Consider the following 19,994-nt stretch of genomic DNA (forward strand, 5'->3'; position numbering starts at 1 on the left):
CAGAATAATAGGGAAATAAAAACGAAGGAAAGCCACTCAAATAGGGGAAACTCTGTTATCAGAAGACAAAGGTAGCAGCAAAAATTCACTGTGTATAAAATTTAAAAATAATAGTTCTCCAGTCAATGCAAGAACGGAGTTTTTTTTAAAAGAAACATGATTGCTAAAACCAGAAAACTTCTGGGAAAGCCAGTTAGGTGAACATGAACAGTAGATCCTGATACACATGAAGGCAATTAAAATACAATGAAATTATGTGGGACAGGAATTATATGCTTGACGAAATGCATACTTTTAAGGAAAAAGAGAACGGGAGGGGCATTAACAGGTTTCAGTTGTGAAAATCTGATACTGTAAAGATAACCAAACTTCTCCCTGAGTTAATGGACCCATGGGATGCCAAGGCAATTCAGATTCCCACGGGATTGAAAAAAAAAAATCTTGCAAATGATCTTACAGTTCTTTTAAAAGACCAGTTGGGCCAAAATAGCCCAGGAAATTTCGAAATGCAAAAATTATTCGGTGTGGACATGGCGGCTTATACCACAAAGTTATGGTTATTACAAGGGTGAAACCGCGTTGTTGAGTTAAGGTGGTTGAGACAGGTGGACACTGATATAGACTAAAAGTAGGGGCTTCAAGGGCGAGAGGCAGACGGGAAGACTCATGGGCAGGAAAGCCCATACGAAAACCCCATAAACAATCATCATATGGTGATAAGGTAACTGACTGCATGCATCAGGAAGGATGTTGCTGGTATCCGGGGAAAATACTGCCCAACGAGAGAAAAGGGCCAATTGTGAAGCAAAGCCACAGGAACAGAAGCCAAGATGTGACTTGACCACCCAGAGTACTCACCATCCCGTGGGTGCCAACGGACTGCGTGCAGGAGATTCTCACAGTAATGCATCAGGAACTCGTGGTCGGAGTGCTGTGCTTTCCCCAGCAGCAAGGGCAGCAGGTCCCGGCCATCGATCACCCTGCGGACAGCAGCACAGGGACTTATAATAAGTCTCTTCCCCTCCTCCATCCCTGCCTCCCTGCCTGTCTTCTTACCCCTCCCCTTCCTTGTCTTCTTCAGTTTCCAAGATGGACCTCTGTTCCCATTCAGGATGGAGGTTTCTTGGGATTCTACTTCCATTTCCTCCACCCTTCTTAGGAGAAAACCTACATCGAGCATTGTGATTTGCAGGGGCTGCCATGGGCATTTTATGCCCCCAGGGACCTGGTCAAATTGCAGGAACCTTTGCGTCCAGATGGAAATCGTCAATACCAAGGATAGATTTTTACAGATACCAGGAACTTTGAAAAGCCATAAAAAGGGGATCTTTTTCTCTAAGTGGACTAATGTTCTTCGTCATGGTAGAGAATTCAGAACGCCAAGGAGATTTTACTTAGAGTTACTAGTTACCTTGAAAAAGGAAACAAAAGAATCTATCTGCAACATATATATGTGTGTATGTATAAATATAATTACACCTCCAAAAATATTCATTTACACATAGACACATGTATATGATTATGTGTCTGTGTGTATACATATTCCAGACACTGTATAGCTATATTTATTTTACCTTCTGGGGCAACAACACATTGGCAATATACATGTCAGACAATTTTAGTTTTTAAAGCAAATGATATAAATTAGTTTAAAAATTAGCACCCAATTAGGAAAAATAATCAACCAGAGATACGATATTCAGTGCAAGTAAAGAGACAGCAAGGTATGAAATATTCAACCTCTCTAAGGATGAAACAATGAACATTATAACACACACATAGATACATACTTGTGTAGATACATATGAGTAATTTATATATATAAGTTACATGTACAGAATTGACATTGATTGTAGTTCTGTTATGTTTTAAGATGGATATCTCATATATGACTGGTAGTGATTCCTAAGGAAAAGTTTGACAAAATATATCAAGAGATTTACCTATAAACGGTCATACTCTTTGACTCAGGAATTCACTTTCTAAAAGATTCTTCCTTAGGAGGCAATTATGACTGTCAATAATGTGACTACACAGTATTTTTTTTTTTAAAGCAAGGCTAACGTCCACATAAAAGGGGATGGTTGAAAGAAAATAACATGAAGTCATTAAATTTTCTTGTCTATGCACAAAAATTTCTAAAAACGTGTATGTATAAAGAATACATATGTAGCATGGAAAATAGATCTAAATGATAAATCAAAATCTACATGTCTAGACAGATCTATGTATACAATGAAGCAAGTTTAGCTAACAGTAGGGAGCCAAGAGTGTTTTCCCGAGACTCATTTCATGGATGTGTTACGCAGTTCAAAAGTCACATTTCACATACATGTGTGTCTGTGTGCAAAACTGACTTGCTTGGGTTTCCTCGAGCTGTTCTGTACCTGTCCTGGGGCACCTCACCGCCCCCCAGCTGGACCACGGTGGGGAAAACATCCATCAGGCTGGTGGGCTCGTGGATCACTCGGCCGGCCGGCAGCACCCCAGGCCACCAGAAGATCCCTGGGACGCGGATCCCACCTTCCCAGCCCCCCATCCCTTTGCCACCTGTGTGTAAACATGAACAGAAAAGAATGTGATTGTGCCATGTTTTTTTTGGCAGTGTGTTTTGCCAACTTTGGGGTACAGCCAATAAGGATGTGTCTGTAGTTGGTAAAATTCCAGTTTGAATATGATGTGGCCCCCACGGTCCTTGGATGCATTGCGTAAATCCTGAGTCCACCACTTGAGAAATGGATGACCAAAGTGTGGTCCATCCAGACAATGGAAGATTATTCAGCCATGAAGAGGAATGAAGCACTAACACTTGGCATAATTTGAATAAATCTGGAAAACTTCATGCTCAGTGAATGCAAGCCAGCGGCCAAAGACCACATCCTGCATGATTCCATTTACATGGAACGGTTATACTACAAAAATATGCAGAGATTGAACTCAGCTGGTGGTTGTCAGGGGCTAGGCACAGAGGGAACCAGGGAATGATTGCAAATGTGTGCTGAGGTTCTTTCTGAGGGGATGACCATGTTCTGCCATTAAGTGGTGGCAATGGTTGTGCAATTCTGTGAATAGACCAAAAACCACAGCATTGGGCAAAAGAAAAAAAAATTACAAATTATAATTTCCACCTCAAACGAAAAACAATAGTCCCTGGTGACTCTCTTGAGGTGGATGGCCCCATTCCATGGGAAGGGTTGGGAACTGTAGGGTAGGGGTAGAGACCATGAACAAGAAGCCCATCATCTTTCTACCTTTGTAGATTCCATTCCAGCCGCCATATTGGTTGTTTCTGAGTTGAGCCTCTAAAGATCCCCCATGATCCGACGTAAAATAAACAAGAGTGCTATTGGTCAAACCTTCCATATCCAAAGTATCAAGGATCTGCCCTGCGAACAATATGTGCATTTGAGCAGGTCAAAATGGAGATTATCTTAAACCAAGATGTTCAGTGTATGTCTCAGCATTTTGGACATCTCCATGAGAACGAGTCTTGAGTATTCACAAATAATGGGAGTGAGTAGCAATAAAATCATGCTATCCCAAATATCACTGACTCAAGATGCATATACATCCTTAGATACACCCTATTCTGTTTCCAAAATGTTTTAGGCAATCTACAGAGTATAGACTACATAGGAAAAAATAGTAAAAGCTTAGAAAGGAGGCAAAAAAGAAAAAAGAGTATAGAGTCAACCATATTTCAATTAAACAAAGGGAAAGAGGGGAAAAAGGAGAGATCAAGAGGGTCTAGGAACAAGGCTGACAAGGGCATTGGCGATGTATGTCCATCCATGAAGAATGGTTTACAACTGTGGCTCCAAGTCTCTTATAATCACCTCAAAGGGAAATCTTACAGTTGACACAATTCACCATGTCTATGGGATTTTTTTTTTTTTATTGGGATGGGAAAAATCATATTATTTTATTTCCAACAGGAGACAGAACTTACAATCTACTTTTTCATGAGGACCAAGTGTTGTGAAAGTTGACTGTGGTCTCAAGTAGATCCCGTTATTGGGTAAGTTTTATTTCGACCTCATCTGTGTCTTTATATTTAAACAGTATGTCTTTTGAGTTGGGTCTTGCTTTTTTCCTCCAGTCTGGTGACACTACATTTTCATGGGTTTGACTGAGCACAATGAAGACCATTTTTCCATCCTCTTAGCTTGAAATTAGCCATGTCCATATTATTTTTCTCTTTCTTTGTTCCATCTGTAGTTAAGCCATTTCTTTGTCTTCAGTTGCTGAAGACTTAAAATCTGTGGTTCTAGGAAATCCCCCTCCATCAATTAATCAATTTTTTTTTAGAACAGCTTTAGGTTTTATAAATAAGCTGAGTTGTAATGTCATCTATGAGCCAATACCGATAAACTATTATTAACTGAAGTCTGTAGTTTCTATGGCGGTTGGCTCTTGGTGGTGTACATTCTAGGGGTTTTGATAAATTCACAATACCATGTACCTAGTGTTATAGTACCAGACAAAATAGTTTCTCTTTCCTAAAAATCCCCTATCCTCCACCTATCTACACTTGGACCATGATTTTCATTTAAAGTTGTCATATTGTAGCTTGACTGAGTTTGAAACTCAATCAAGAGCCATCAATCTCAATCAAGGAGCACAGAGACACTGAAGCCATAGAGAAGACTCTTGACCTAGGTCTTAAGAATTCCTTATCTTGATGGACTTAGGGGGTTCTTAACTCTGTACTGTAGAATTTCAGACTTTATTATTCAATATGTATTGGATTACATATATCTGCATGTCTTTTATTCAAAAGATTTTCCCTCAAGTTGTGGCATGGTGAATTCTGTTTTAAACATGCCGTATTTGACATCATATAAAATAGCCTGTATTTTCCGGTGATTCTTAATCTTTTCCAACAAGGACCATAGTGGCAATGATGAGTGAGTCTGTCCTGAAGCTGCACTGGGGACATGTTGTGACATCGATCTTTGCCTACCTATCTCCACCATTTTTGCCAACAATTTCCTCCAAGGTAATGTTTTCAATGGATTATTAAAATCATGTTTTCTCCTAAAATCTCTGATTCCCATTATGTTGCAGCTTCTAGCCCTCTATGTCCACCAGCATGTCAACCCAAGGGCATCCAAGTCCTTGCTTGAGACTCAGGGGAGTCACTGTGTTTATATCCAATGTACCCACTGAAGAAATGTGCACTGTGTCATACCAGGCATCATTCCAAACCCAGGGGATGCACAGGGACAACAAAACAAGATAATCCTACCCATGGGGATTTTAATCTATGTTCTTCTGGGGAAAAATAAGAAATCGACCCACCTAAGACAGTGTGATGAGCAGAAAGAAAGCAGACACAGTTAATCTCATTGCATTCTCTATGTCCTTTCTTCCTGCTGTTTCGGGAGGAGCACCTGTCCCATTTTCACCAGGAAAAGGCACTTACCCACCATCCAGTCCATCTCTTCTGTGTTATCCCCATATAGTCCATGCACGCTCTTCCCACGGAACATCTCCGTAGTGATCAGAGGGGTGTGCACGTGTAGAAAGGAGACAAAGAGGAGGAAAGGTCTGTGCTTGTTCCTGAAAATAAATAACGGTGAATGGAGTTACTTTTACTTAAGGATGGATTGAGGTCCTAGAGACACAAAATAGAGATCCAGATTGTCATTTCCTTCAACAAGTCTATCTGCTACTCTTTAATGTGATGACTTTACCCTTCTAAAGTCTGTTGAAAAATTCACACTGATACTATACATGTTCCCCCCTCCCCCGAATTTTATCAATTTATAACTCTACATACTTCTGGCAAGTGAACGTAAGACGGAACCCTAGGCAACTGTCTGATCTGATGTTTACTTCAATTAGTTCAGTGTATGTTCCCATTTAGAACGTTAGCATACAGAATAAAGTGATTATTTCACATCTGGTTTTCTTTTTAATTGCTCTCAAGCAACAAAGTTTAGGATACGCCATGGTTATTTTAAAACACACTTTAAAAATGGCAAGTATTAGGTTATTAATTTCAATTTGATTGTGCCCCATCTAGGTGGTGCCTCATCTGTTCCTCTCTCCATCTTCGACAGTAATTATCAGCATCATTTCTGACCTCTGTTAGGCAAGCCCATGAAAAGAATGTTCTGGAATAGGATCACAACCTCATCTCCACCAGGTGAATTGGGGTTCTGTGGTGTCTGCCTCTTTACAGAAACACTTGGGGAGCATGGAACTGGCTCTGTGTGATGTAGTTTTATATCTTGCCCCTCTTAACTCTGACATAGTAAGTGCCTTTATTATTCAAATTTACATTTAGGATAGAGTTAGCAACGGGACAACTTAGTTCTGATGATAGAGCTTTACAAATATTTATATTTATTGTAAGTCTTCAGGTAATTCAGTTTGTTTTGTTAGTTAAATATGGTCCGAGGTGATCAGTAGCTGCTTACATAATGGGACTGGCTCCAGGGATTGGGAGACAACAGCAAATTTCAACCGCCCTGTCACCTGTTTCAATTGGCACCATCAACTTGGCTCAATGGAACAACATTTCTAACACATTTTACCAAAAATATCTTCCTGAGCCAGAATGAGTTCACCATTCCTATCTCCATTACAGAAAGAAAGTGGAAAGACTTTTTGAAATGCATTTTCATCATGGATCAGAGCACTAGGATGAAGCTAGCCCTTTGATGCTCACCTTTGGACAAAGGACGAGACCTCTTTGAGAACCAGAGGCATCATCCTTTGAAAGTGCATGGGCTGCTCCGTGATGGTGTGGTTTCTCATCAGAAAGCAGTCAGCATGAACAATCAGGACCCCTATGAAGCAGGAGGTCACAAAGAGCAAGATGGCGGCCATGGTTGACCAGATGACCGGTGTCCATGAGCCCGATGTCAGATGGGTGAGTTTCCCCACGGTCAGAGTGAGGGCAGCGAAGGCCATGATTTGGAAGCAGACGTGGAGTTTGTGCTCCATGCCTGCACGCTTCTCCGACAGTTCCCAGTGGACGCAATCTCCCATCATGGAAAACGGCATTCCGTAGAAATGGTCAAATCCGTGGCTGATGGGGTGGTGGCAGTGATCATTGGAAGAGTCACAGTTGAGGCCCAGATGCCATTTTCCTGAAAGGCAAAGAAGATTCCCATGTCACAACCGGCTGGTCATTGGGTAATAGGTATTGCAGGCTTGTCCTCTTCTAGATGTTCTGCCGCACGCACGAATGGGGTGGGGAAGTACAAAGATGTGGGTAGTGTTCACGGCTGTTTCAACCACAGCCTGGCTTAGCACTGTTTCAGAGCAGTGAGGCGCCGGTGTGGCAGCATTATGTGGTACGTTGTTTCCTGTGCTACTGGAACAAATTACCATTAGTGTGGTTCCTTCAAACAATAGGAATTTATGTTCCCACAGTTCTGAGGCTGGAAGCCCAGGATCAAGGTTTGACAGGACTGTGCTCCCTCTGTAGGCTCCTGGGGAGGATCTTTCCTGCCTCTTCTACTTCTGGGGGCACCAAGAGTTCCTTCACTTGTGGTCATATCCCTCCCACTCTGCTTCTGTGGCCCACACTGCCTTCCGCCCTTCTGTGTCATATATCCCTCTATGTCTGTCTTTCTTTTTTAATTTAATTTATTTTAATTTTCAGTGTTCCAAAATTTATTGTCTATGCACCATACCCAGTGCTCCATGCAATACATGCGCTCTGTAATACCCACCACCCAGCTCACCCAACCTCCCACCCCCCACCCCATCAAAACCCTCAGGTTGTTTTTCAGAGTCCACAGTCTCTCATAGTTCATCTCCCCTTTCAAATTCCCTCAACTCCCTTCTCCTCTCCATCTCCCAATGTCCTCCATGTTATTTGTTATGCTCCACAAATAAGTGAAACCATATGATATTTGACTCTCTCTGCTTGACTTATTTCGCTCAGCATAATCTCCTCCAGTCCCGTCCATGTTGCTACAAAAGTTGGGTATTCATCCTTTCTGATGGAGGCGTAATACTCCACCGTGTATAGGGACCACATCTTCCTTATCCATTTGTCCATTGAAGGGCATCTTGGTTCTTAACACAGTTTGGCGACCGTGGCCATTGCTGCTATAAACATTGGGGTACAGATGGCTCTTCTTTTCACTACATCTGCATCTTTGGGGTAAATACCCAGTAGTGCAATTTCAGGGTCATAGGGAAGCTCTATTTTTAATTTCTTGAGGAGTCTCCACACTGTTCTCCAAAGTGGCTGCACTAACTTGCATTCCCACCAGGAGTGTAAGAGGGTTCCCCTTTCTCCACATCCTCTCCAACACACGTTGTTTCCTGTCTTGCTAATTTTGGCCATTCTAACTGGTGTCAGGTGGTATCTCCATGTGGTTTTGATATGAATCTCCCTGATGGCTAGTGATGATGAACATTTTGTCATGTGTCTGTTAGCCATTTGTACATCTTCTTTGGAGACGTGTGTGTTCATGTCTTTTGCCCATTTTTTGACATCTATGTCTGTCTTAAAAGGAGTCTTAACCTTGCATATAAAGCTCCCCTGGGTAATCCAGGAAAATCTCCTCATCTCAAGATCCTTCATTTAACAACATCTACAAAGACCGTTTCTCCATATAAGGTAATAATTTTTTAGCTTCTATTGTGTAGGACATGATATCTTTGGAGACTGTTATTCAATCTACTGTAGCTAAATTCGCAAAGGTCTGTGACTGAGCAGTAAGGAAGGCACAGAGTGCTCACATAGTTCTAGAAAACAATCTGCTGTTCTCAGTGTTGGTGAACAATTGCCTGACTCTGGAATTGTCCCTCTTTTTGTTAAAATGCTGTAATGGTAGTCAGGGTCATGGTCGGTCAGAGGTTCTACAGAGCACAGGTTTCAAGTTCAATCAACGGCAGATGCTTATCTTCCCCTTGTCACTAGTAGAGCATTGATAGAGACCTTTGTGTCTTCCCACCACCCCCAAATGGCCATCTCTCATCCAGAAAACTTTATGAGATTTTCCAAGAAGTGTTCCATGAGAATAGACTTCTATCTCAAAAAAATTATAAGTCTATTGCATTGGATATTCAGTGTATCAGCAAGTCTTGCTGTTTATGATCAGCAAATGTCACTGTTTAATAAAAATTATCACTGTACCATGATAGCAACAATGACAGCTTGGTCCCCTCTCAAGAAACGACTGTCCTTAATTGTGCTTCACTTTGTACATGACATGGTTTGTTGACATATAGAAAGATAAGCACGCTCTTTATAAAGCAGGGAAGTACTAAGCCCTATAGCCCCATTTCTGTGCAGAATTTAGGGAAAACATTACAGAAATTGTTGGTAACTTGTTGACATTAGAAAAAAATGTCCCTTTTTTTTTTTTTTCCCCATCATGGTGCATCAGCAAATACTAGGAAATGCCAGGTGTTTCATTAAGCTTATTATCTTCAGCATCTACTTCACACAAGGCATTCTGGATACTTAGGTCATTCCTGCATTCATGGAGCTTTCTGCCTGGTGGACAATCCCACCACATCAAAATAATTTCATTCCCAAGGTTTCTGGTTGACTACACTCTCCATATAAAGGAAAGGTACTCAATACTTAAAAAATACACATACCTATTAGCCCAGTGGCATATCCTCTGTCTTTTAATATTTTTGCAAAAGTTGTCTCATTGGTTGGGAGCCCTCCAGATGCTCCGGTCCACTGAAGAACTCGATAACCATCACTGGAAACCATACCTTTGGGGAACCATTTTCAAAGAAAAGTTACCATCCGACAATGACACGTTAATAATAATGATAATGATAATAATGATGATTTTTTTCATTTAAAATATGCTGTGAAACATTAATTGAGAACTTAGCAAGAATAACTCTCTTGTAGAAGAACTATTCTGTGAAGGTTATAAACACAAGGAGAATTAAGTGAAAAAGGAAAGAGAATTAAAAATGGTTTTTATAATTGCACCAGACTCTTGATACAATCCAAAGATTTTCCAACTTATCTGGACTTTGGAATCATTTGGGGAGCTTGAAAATATTCTGAGACCTGGTTGTCAATCCAGAGCTTGTGATTTTATTTTATAAGATTTTAATAATTAATTAATTAATTAATTAATTATTTTAGGGAGAGAGGCAGGGGGAAAGGCAGAGGGTTGAGGGAGGAAGAGATACTCTCATGCAGACTCCAGACTGAAAGTGGGGTCCAACGGGGAGCTCAATCTTACGACCCTGAGACTGTGACCTGAGCTGAAACCAAGAGTCAGATGCTTAGCCAACTGAGCCAATCAGGTGCCTCCCCAGAGATTGTGATTGTAATTGGTTGGGGGGGGGGGAATTTGGGATTTGGAATGGTTACAAAATGCCCCAGATGATCTATGTATGCTAACACAGTAGGGAGGCATGGATATAATTCACACTGACCCTGGTATCTTATGCAACTCGATTCACTCAATTATTCAAGTGTCTAAAAACATAGGTTAAATATTTTTCTAATGCTCTGGAGTATACAGCCAAGAACCACTAACTAGAAAGATGCTCTGTACCTCCTAGACTGATTTTCTGAATGCAGCTCAGTCTTAACTAGAGAAGATCTACTTGGCTCCAAGACTGAACATATCTCAACCATCATCCTCTGGGAACTTGGAGAATTCATTCTGAGATTTTCCAAAGCTTTGAGCATACATCTGGTTGAGTGGAAGAGGAGTGGAACATAAATTTACGTTATGTCAGAATTCGGTCTTCCCTGGGGTATGAGAAGATGCCAGGGACCCATACATAGGAGAGTCTGTGAGAGTCTGGTATGTCACATGGCCAGGGCAATCCCCAGTAATTCAAACACTAGTCCCCTAGTTTAAGTGTTTCTGTGAAGGTTTTTAAAGAAATGGTTAACATCTACAAATCTTTAACTAAAGGAGATAACCCTTGATATGGGGGTTCCTTATCTTTAGGGCCAAAGGGCAGAAGGATACCAAAGACATCACACAGACTTTTTTCAAACATTTGGTCCACTCCCTACTCAATCCCTCTGCCTGTGTCACGCATTACCTACAGGGCTCCATGGCTCTTGCTGGGTCTGATCTGATGGTAGAAATATGGAGGGATTACATTATTTTCTCCCCACTAGAGCAGTGGACCCATGCTTTAGTATCTCTAATACACGGATCGTGTTCTTCTTCTCCAGAGCCATGGTTAGACGTGAGAGAGGACAAACCTGATCGGAGAGGGTATCTGCCCGTTAGGAAAGCAGCCCTGCTTGGGGTGCACACTGATGCAGCTGCCACGTGCTGGGTAAGCATCACACCGTCCTCTGCGAGGCGGTCAATATTTGGCGTCCTACAGAGGGAAACATGAACAGTGTTATTCCTTTACAAATAAACACATAAGGTTTCCTACAAGCATATCTATGTATTTAATAGAAATTCGTATCATCAATGTCCAGAATAGCCAAGCTATGGAAAGAGCCCAGATGTTCACCAATAGATGAATGGATAAAGAAGATGTGGTCTATATATATACACAATGGAATATTACTCAGCCATCACAGAGAATGAAATCTTGCCATTTGCAATGATGCGGATGGAACTAGAGAGTATTATGCTAAGCCAGATAAGTCAATGAGAGGAAGACAACTATTATATGATCTCACTCATATATAGAATTTAAGAAATAGAGGATCAGAGGGCAAGGAAGGAAAAAATAAAACAAGATGAAATCAGAACAGAAGACAAACTGTAAGAGACACTTAAGTATACAAAACGAACTGAGGGTTGCTGGGGAGGTGTGCGTGGGAAGATGGAATAACTGGGTGATGGGCGTTAAGGAGGGCATGGGATGTGATGAGTGCGGGGTATTATATAAGACCGATGAATCACTGAGCTCTGCCTCAGAAACCAATAATGCATTATATGTTAATTAACTGAATTTAAATTTCCAAAAAGAAAGAAAATCAGCCCATCATTCTTTAACCCATCAAAGTGTTCTTGGGAATGACCAAAAGGCAGTGGCAAAAATTTCAGATGTCATCTGTACCATTGAAGTAACATAAACTCAGTTCAATAATGTTTACTAAGTTTCTGAAACAAGCTATACAGAGACGGGCATAATGGGAAATCCAGAACTGAGAATCTGGAGTGGCTTCTCTAATGGGACTCATGAAAATTATACTTCTCAGCACCAACATATTGTAGTGACGGTGGGATTCAGAGGCAGGTTCATGGTGTTGCCTAAGCTGGGTCTCCAAGGACAATTAGATTGTGATCTACGCGATGGGGTGAGCTCATTCTAAGAGAGATGGGTCAGCAATGACAGATAAGCGTGTCATATCTGGTGGTGATGGGGACATGGATTTGTCCATCAGAAGCAGAGCTTTTCAGCAGAGAGAGCTGAAGTCATGCATGAATGGATGGAGTTGGGCTGATGGGCAGAAGTGGAGCATGAGGAAACTCGGGTCATTGACTCTGATGCAACACCAACAATTTTTAAACATGCTCCATCTTGGACCATGCTGATGAAAACACGTCTAAAAGTGAAGTGATGAGTCACAGGTAGGATGAATCTGACCTGGGATGGGAAGAAGGAAGGGTTAGGGGGCATGAAAGGAAGTGTGAATCCCATCAAAGTTTGGATAGCACATATGGAGAGTGACACCCATTGTCAATGGTGCCTTCATGGGGGTCCCAGATGAATGACTCTCAGAATCCTTGCCTGATGCTCTTGTTGCCATAGCAGCCAATGTCGCCAATGCCAAAATCATCTGCCATCAGAAGAAGGATGTTTGGATGCCCACCAGATAAATTTCTGCAAGCCGAGGGCCTCACACCTAGAAGCATGCCGACCGTCACAGCCAGCCAGCTCCTGAAAGACAAGGTGCCGATGAACGCTTAACTCTGCTCTCCCATGTATTGTACGTGACTTCCATAGGTGGGACTTTTTTAGGCAAGTCCACATTTTAGGGGACTTTGATATTAGCATCACATTGTAGAATAGTTAAGTACATTCTTGGGCATTTGACTTTTTCTTAGTTGAAGACAACTCACGCTCTTGATGGTTTTATTTCAATGGTCAACACTTTTTTGGCATTTTAAGCCCTGGAGTCTGTTGTTAGGTCATTGCACCCATGATTAAGGAGAAACCTTATTTGGTTTCTTATTAGACATGGATCAGGTCCCCAGAATAGCTATAGTTCCTTCCCCTTTGCCTCTTTATCATTTTTCCTCAAATAAGTCAACTGTGTTGAACTTGGGTATCTGTGGCACTTGGTAGGCAGTTGGACCACTGACCAGAGCAAGACAGAGAAGAAAAGTCAGGGCGACAGCTTACCAATGCCAGCTGTTGGTTCTGAGTCTATTAAAAGTCTCCATATATTCTGGCATGAATGTGACTGACTTTTTTCATGATGGGAAGTGAGTCTTTTGAGGTTCCAGCCCAGAACAGAGACACTCGGTGGTGGCACGTCAGGAGGAATTGCCACAGAGCTTGGGGGCTTTCCCACCATCATCACTATCATAACCCCATAACCATGGCATCCAAGGAGCCCCTCCTCTCTCTTTGTATGGAAGCCACCTAGGGCTCATGCATACACAGCAGGATAAGAGTCCTGCCATCCCCAGTACCATGGAGTAAAGATGAGATCTGAGTCGTCGAATATCTGTAATATGGACTCTCTGGAAAACCGAACAGCTGGGTTTGGGAATAGGGAAACAGACTTCCTTCACAAGCTCCCAGATGGGGGTTGTGGATCACTGAGAGGAATCCCGAGTCCCCCGATCACTCCCCCAGATGCACCATCAATGACTAAGTGAACAAGACCACTGTGTCCACGCATCCTGACAAAGGGACAAAAAGAAACGTAGAAGCAGAAACAGAAGATCAAGGATCCCATGTAATCTTGTCTTACCAAGAGTGGTCCTGAGGTAACATGTCCTCTCCTGACTTTTATGGCCTGGAAGAAATAAAGAGGTCTATAATAACAAAGGCAGCAGACATGCCCTAATTCCATGCATAAAATACTAAGTATTTAGCCAAAGGGAGACGTTGGTTCTCTCCGATGATATCAACGAAACCTTAAAACAATGACCAAAAACTCATAAAAAGAATGGCCTTCCCCATTAAAAAGGCTTTTAAGATGCTGAACACCATGTTAAGAATCTAGAATGTATGACTTTCGAGGGCCAGACGATATGGTTTTGGATCTTTTTGTCCAGATGATCTCATCTGTCCCAACTGAAACTCTGTCCCCATTAAATACGAACTCCCCATCCCACCCCGCAACCCCTGGCTCAGACATTAAGGGAAAGTCAACTTTGGATTTCTGTGGGTCAGTGGCCTTAATCTGGCTCCGCCCTTGCAGTGACCTTGAAGACCTACTCACGAGTTGTTGGAAGAGATGTTGGCTTCCATGGTGGGGGGATGCTTCTGAGCCTGGGGGGCATCCAGCCCTCCCATGAGCGCCACCTTGCCCCATGTAAGCTGTTCTTGGGAGAGGCTAATGGACTCTGTGTCCTTTCAGTTCAGCCTGACCTTCCTGTATCCTTCATGTTCTATGGATGTCCGTCTTTGGCCACAGGTGGTACGGGGTTCTTTCCAAACTTCCTAGCCATTTCAGGTGATTTCTCACCCTTCTGCACACAGTATTCACTTCACCTTGAGGACAAGGCAATGAGTCTGTGGTCAACCAGATGGCTGTTACGTGCCGCTGGGACAGGGCAAAGCTTGTGCAGAGATAGACCTCATGGGATAGGTTCCTCTGTGGGCTGGATGCAGACAGCGCATTCAGCATTGGGAAGTTTCCACGTGTGATAAAGCCTGATGGGTTCCACCACTGGGCCGTGTCTAGCACCAAGACATGGCTGTTTATTTGCTTCACTTACTTCCAGGAAAGATTTTCATGAGGTGTGAACCTTCGAACTCCGTGCACATCTTGGTTTGCTGCTGGAGGGTGCATGATGTCACCCTTTGGGACGGTAGCTCTGTACTTTCTCTGGCATCCAAAGTGTTTAGCTTACATTAGGGTTTCCTCTTGGTGGTGCCCATTCTATGGGTTTGGACAAACATATAATGACATGGATCCACCATTATAGTGTCCTACAGAGTGGTTTCATGGCCCTAAAACCCCCCAGTGCGGCCCCTGTTTATCCCTCCTTGGCCCCAAACCCCAGAAACCACTTGTCTTTTAGTATCTACATAACTTTGCCTTTTCCAGCAGGTCCTAGAGCTCGAAGCTCCTAGAGTGTGCATTGTTGGTGAAGCCACTCCCCTCCTCTGCCAGAGAACTAGGATGTTGGGGATTCTGTCTACCTGACTTGCTTTTATACGTGGATGGTTTCGAACCACGTGTCTCAGAACGAGCAGAGGACGGAAGCTGGGAATGCTTTCTTTTCACACTATCCTTATGCAACCCACTCTTAGTTTGGTCCAGCTTATGGCTTTGGGCTACAGATCTTAAATCATGACCTCTTAGGGGGTCTGTATAAATATTTTTATTTACATATACTTATAAATTAAATAACACGTATACATCCTATGGTGATACACACATACAGAAAATATATATTATTACATGGTAATACATAATGTATCTGTAGTATTTAAAAATATATACAGTAGAGTATAAACTAGACATGGTCGTTTTGTGCAGCTGGGACAGGCATTTTATCTATTTATACATAAAATTTTGGGGTTTTGCCAGAAAAACCCAAAGGGGATGCTTCTGACTTTTCTGGGGGAAGGTGGCTGGTTGTGGCCGTCATATCTGGTTACCGTTGACAGTCTACATCTGAGAGCCAACGGCAACTGAAAACTCATATGAGGTTTCCTTACACCAAATATGAGTCTAGCTTCTAAATGATATGTTCTAACATATTTAGTTACATAGAGGAAGTGTGTATATATATATATTTTTGGAAATGAACTCAGCGGTTTATGGAACGCTGCCTACTTTTTTCTTCAGATTGACATCCTGTGAGCAGAGAAAACTTTAAGAAAACACAGTGGAGTGAAAGCAGAGAGTAGCATGGTGGCTTCCAGGGGGCTGGGTTGGAGGGGGTTGGAGAAGTGAGGTAGGGTTACGGGACTACCCTGCAACCAGAATAGGGCTAAGTTCTGGCAACCCAATGCACAACATAGCGCTCATCGCCAACGGCGCTCAAAGTGGCCCCTAGACCAGATCTTAATCTTTCTCAAAGCAAAAAAAAAAAAAAAAAAAAAAAAAAAAGGAATGGTAAATATGTGACGTCCTGGAAAAGTTTGTTAGGACCTGTGTCGTAATCGCAAAGCAATTTCAGCATGTCTCAAATGCACAAGCTGTATCCGTCAAACTTAAACAAGGTTTTCGGTCACTTGGACCCCAGTTTTTTAAAAAAAGATAAGAGAAAACAGGCTGCGAGGCGTAATGTAGGGTTTGACCACCTTCCAGGCGGGGGAGCCTGCAGTCCTGCTCCCTGGCTGTCCTGTAGCCCCAGGGCAACACGCCTTCCTTTGCCACTCTGCCTTAGCCCCGTTCGGGAATCTCGCCGAGTTTCCCGTCTCCAGGATTCCTCCCACATCCAGTCCCCGCGCTTTGAGACCTGTAGGAACGTAGGCTCGTTCCATTTCCCCAGCCTCCGGATTATGTTTCTAGTTCATTCCGATCTGCATTGCTTTTTGAAATCACCCCGGGGAAGAGGGGGTTGGAAACGTGTCCCTGATGTTTTTGCTTTTCTTCTTCTTCTTTTTTTTTTTTCCTTTTTGCAAAATCGCTTCTGCAAGATTGCTAGAGACTGCCTCCGAGGACTTGGTGTGCCCTGCAACGCGGCGTGCTTCTGGCACAGCTGCCCAGCATCCCTTGGACAGGCGGGGACCACCCTGCCGGGAGCCCCAGGACAGCCGCTTACCTGAATGGCTGGAGGTTGGAGGTTGGAGGTGAAGGGCTGGTTGTGCACGTCAGGGAGCAGCCTCTCCTTGCGGGGCCGGCGGCACTCACAGTCTGAGAGTCCCCAGGCCTGCCCGGTCCACTGCACGCATGTGCGTCCGGAACTGATTCACTCTTCAAAGCCACAGCCGGGAGGTGGCAGAAACAAGTTCGGTTGTCCAGAGAGAATGGACAGGGCAGTCGCCGGCGTCCGGATGCTACTGTAGTCCCCGGTTTCTACAGAAGAACTTCTGTTCTTCATTATAAAATGGAACCGTGCCAGAAGGAGCCGGGAGGACTCACGCTGGGAACACTGACTCATTCATGCCCGGGGAGGTGGAAACCTTTCTGACCTTTGTTCAACTCAGAGGGGTATTGGCTGGCTGTGCTCCAAAGTGGGAAAGCCGTTGCCTTCAAAAATGCCTCTTTGACAGTCCTCAAATTTTGTGGCTTCCCTACCTCCCCATCACTGGCCTCTGCCTCATAAATTAAAAAAAAGGGGGGGGGGCACAGAACACACCACGGCCTGTATCAACAAGCACGGTCCTATGCAAATAGCTTGGCCCCTCCCTAGCCCTATAACTGTATTTGGGAACTTCTGGATTTTAGGCCTTATGTGTCTGTTTGTTTCTTTTCTATTCACGAGGGAGCACGTTCCTTCCGCGGGCGGCAAGATGCACGTTTCAGGCAGCACACGATGCAAACCTGATCCTTTCCAAAGACTTTCCTAAATAAGACTTTTCTGAACTCTCTCCAGGGGCGGAATCCTATCCAAGGATCCATCCTCAAAGCCCTTTGTGCGTTCGGTTTTTTGTTTTGCTCTCTGTGGCCCGCGCTTGTCTGAGTTGGGATTGGAGGCTCATGCTTGGCGGATAACCATCTTACAAGTTCACGGCTTCAAAAATTCTTTGCAGATTTCTCAAATCAAAGGAAGGCGGGTAGGCGCTGTTCTGGTAGGGATTCACGGTTGCTCCAAGGCAGGTCTGCAGAAGGACGTTGGTGATGAAGGAAGACAGCTGGACTCCTGTTGTTTTTTCCTGAGTGTCAGCTAAGAGAAGCCAGGTCCTGCAGGGTCGGTGGCACAAGGAGGCTCTGGACCGAGACATACAGCTTCCTGGTCCTTCTCGTGGGAGCTGCTGGTTCTTTTTGTAGCTGAAGGAACAAATCCCTCAAGTGCTCTGTACACCGCCTGGGTTTAGCGCTTCTCAAGAAACCTACTTTTCCGCTGCCCTGAAACCAGGTCACTGTGTTTTTGGGTTTTGAGTCATTTGGGGGCTGTAAGGGGACATGGGACTGTGTGTCTATGGGGTGTTCGTGAATTCCTGGAGTCGTAGTTTACATTCTTCAACACCAGCCCAGATATCACACGGAGACTGCAGAATTGCCTTAAAGGCAAAACACGATCCCCATGGAAAAGGGTCTGTTTGCAGAGATTGCTCTGCATGGTGAGGGCTTGGAAGATCCCAAGATTAGAATGTCCTTGAAGGATGACCTCCTTTGCAAGGCTGAGCTCCTTGCTTGTAGCTCCAGAAATTATGGAGCCCTGGGTGAAGCTGTGTTGCTGGATGATGACCTGCCTGTCTTTTTCACAGTAATTCTCACGTGAATGTCTCTCCTTGTCCTTGCACACCTACCCCTATTTTCATACACAAAATAGGACTGTAATAAAGGGTACAAGAAAATGAGAAAATCCTATGATAGAGGCAATGCTTATATCCATCCATCTATCATCTATCCATCCATCCATCCATCCATCCATCCATCCATCCATCCATCCATCCACCTATCATATCTACCATCTATATCTATCAATCTATCTCTCCATCCATCCACCCATATATCATCTATCTACCCGCCCATCCATCTATCACCTTTCCACCCACCCATCCACCATCTATCTATCCCTCTATCATATATTTATCCAACCATCCATTCGTCTATCCACCCACCCATCCATTCACCCATCATCTATCTGTCCATCCATCCGACCATCCATCCAACCATCCAACCATCCATCCATCCATCCATCCATTCAACCATCCATCCATCCACCCAATCACTTATCCATCCATCCATCCATCCACCTGTCCACCTATCCATTTATCTATCATCTATCTATCCATCCATCCATCATCTCTTTACCCATCATCTATCTATTGATGTATACATCTATCATCTTTTCCTCCATCTACCTATCATATCTACCCATCTATCAGCCATCCATCCATCTATCCATCCATCCATCCATCCATCTATCCTATCTACCATCTATGTCTATCTATCCAACCATCCATCCATCTACCCATCTATCATCTATTGATCGATCCATCCAGCCATCATATGTACCTTCTATGTCTATCTATCCAACGATCCATCCATATGTCCACCCATCTATCATCTACCTGTCTACCCATCTACCTTCTAAGCACTTCTCCTATCATCTACTCCTGTAGGAGTGTGTCACCGAATCTTGCATACAGGCTGTCTCCATGCCATGATCTCCACCAAATGCAGCTAGCAATGGTCACCCTCCTCAGAGCTCTGTGTTGAGGCTTAAAGATGCAATACTTATAAGACACATTTAGACTGGAAGACAGAAGCAACTCTTGAAAGTTTGAGATAGAGTTTAAGATGTGGAAACGCACCTCAATGTAGGAACGCACCTCGATGTATCCCTTTGCTGTTTTGAAAACCTAACTGGAGTCAGTGGAGAATTTTTTTAACCTTTTAATTTTTAAATTATCCTGGCAGAAAACATATTTGAGTTAATTAAGTCCCCTTAATTATATATGTGTGTTTGGTGGCAGTTGAGCTCCAATGAAATATCCCTTTGCTAAATAAGTATGTGCCAGCTGTCCTGGTAGGTTATGCTTACCTATAAAGATAATTGACAGACTTGAGCGGTGCCCCCACCATGGTACTTAATAAACGTTTAATTATAATAATGAGTGCAGTCACTAGGAACTGTGACAGGAGCCTGGATACACAGGACCAGTGTCCCTAAATGCCAGAGCTGGAGAGACAACTTGTTTCCAGTAAGTAAAATATGTTAAGTTCATGTAATTCAATAGAAAATATGGGAAGTTAATGTAATTTCCGTTCGGCGTGCTTGAATTTTTAATGCTCAGCAAGGTGGAAAATGGAG

The 19,994-nt window shown here is 43.2% G+C and overlaps 2 protein-coding genes and 1 long non-coding RNA gene across 5 annotated transcripts in view; 2 read left to right on the forward strand and 1 right to left on the reverse strand.

Moving 5' to 3' along the window:
• The window catches only part of LOC123935817, a 12,538-nt gene extending 5,829 nt beyond the window's left edge, over positions 1-6,709 (forward strand). For both annotated transcript variants that reach the window (XR_006817023.1, XR_006817022.1), the window contains exons 2-5: positions 3,936-4,018; positions 4,888-4,999; positions 6,029-6,151; positions 6,596-6,709. This is a non-coding gene — a long non-coding RNA (uncharacterized LOC123935817). The remainder of the gene's footprint in view (positions 1-3,935; positions 4,019-4,887; positions 5,000-6,028; positions 6,152-6,595) is intronic.
• Positions 1-16,968, reverse strand: part of LOC123935815 (arylsulfatase L-like) — a 20,120-nt gene extending 3,152 nt beyond the window's left edge. Inside the window, exons 1-10 of one of the 2 annotated variants that reach the window (XM_045996611.1) lie at positions 16,833-16,968; positions 13,859-13,903; positions 12,667-12,816; positions 11,174-11,295; positions 9,577-9,699; positions 6,677-7,100; positions 5,426-5,562; positions 3,252-3,386; positions 2,388-2,550; positions 859-980 (exon numbers count right to left, since the gene is read on the reverse strand). In XM_045996611.1, coding sequence (XP_045852567.1) covers positions 859-980; positions 2,388-2,550; positions 3,252-3,386; positions 5,426-5,562; positions 6,677-7,100; positions 9,577-9,699; positions 11,174-11,295; positions 12,667-12,816; positions 13,859-13,881 — 1,399 coding nt within the window. In that variant the 5' untranslated portion in view covers positions 13,882-13,903; positions 16,833-16,968. The remainder of the gene's footprint in view (positions 1-858; positions 981-2,387; positions 2,551-3,251; positions 3,387-5,425; positions 5,563-6,676; positions 7,101-9,576; positions 9,700-11,173; positions 11,296-12,666; positions 12,817-13,858; positions 13,904-16,832) is intronic. The other variant, XM_045996612.1, reaches the window with a different exon arrangement.
• Positions 11,212-19,994, forward strand: part of LOC123935813 (arylsulfatase H-like) — a 34,358-nt gene continuing 25,575 nt past the window's right edge. Inside the window, exon 1 of the mRNA XM_045996609.1 lies at positions 11,212-11,250. Coding sequence (XP_045852565.1) covers positions 11,231-11,250 — 20 coding nt within the window. The 5' untranslated portion in view covers positions 11,212-11,230. The remainder of the gene's footprint in view (positions 11,251-19,994) is intronic.

The sequence above is a fragment of the Meles meles genome, chromosome Y, assembly GCF_922984935.1.
Source record: "Meles meles chromosome Y, mMelMel3.1 paternal haplotype, whole genome shotgun sequence".
In the NCBI taxonomy this organism is placed as follows: Eukaryota; Metazoa; Chordata; class Mammalia; order Carnivora; family Mustelidae; genus Meles; species Meles meles.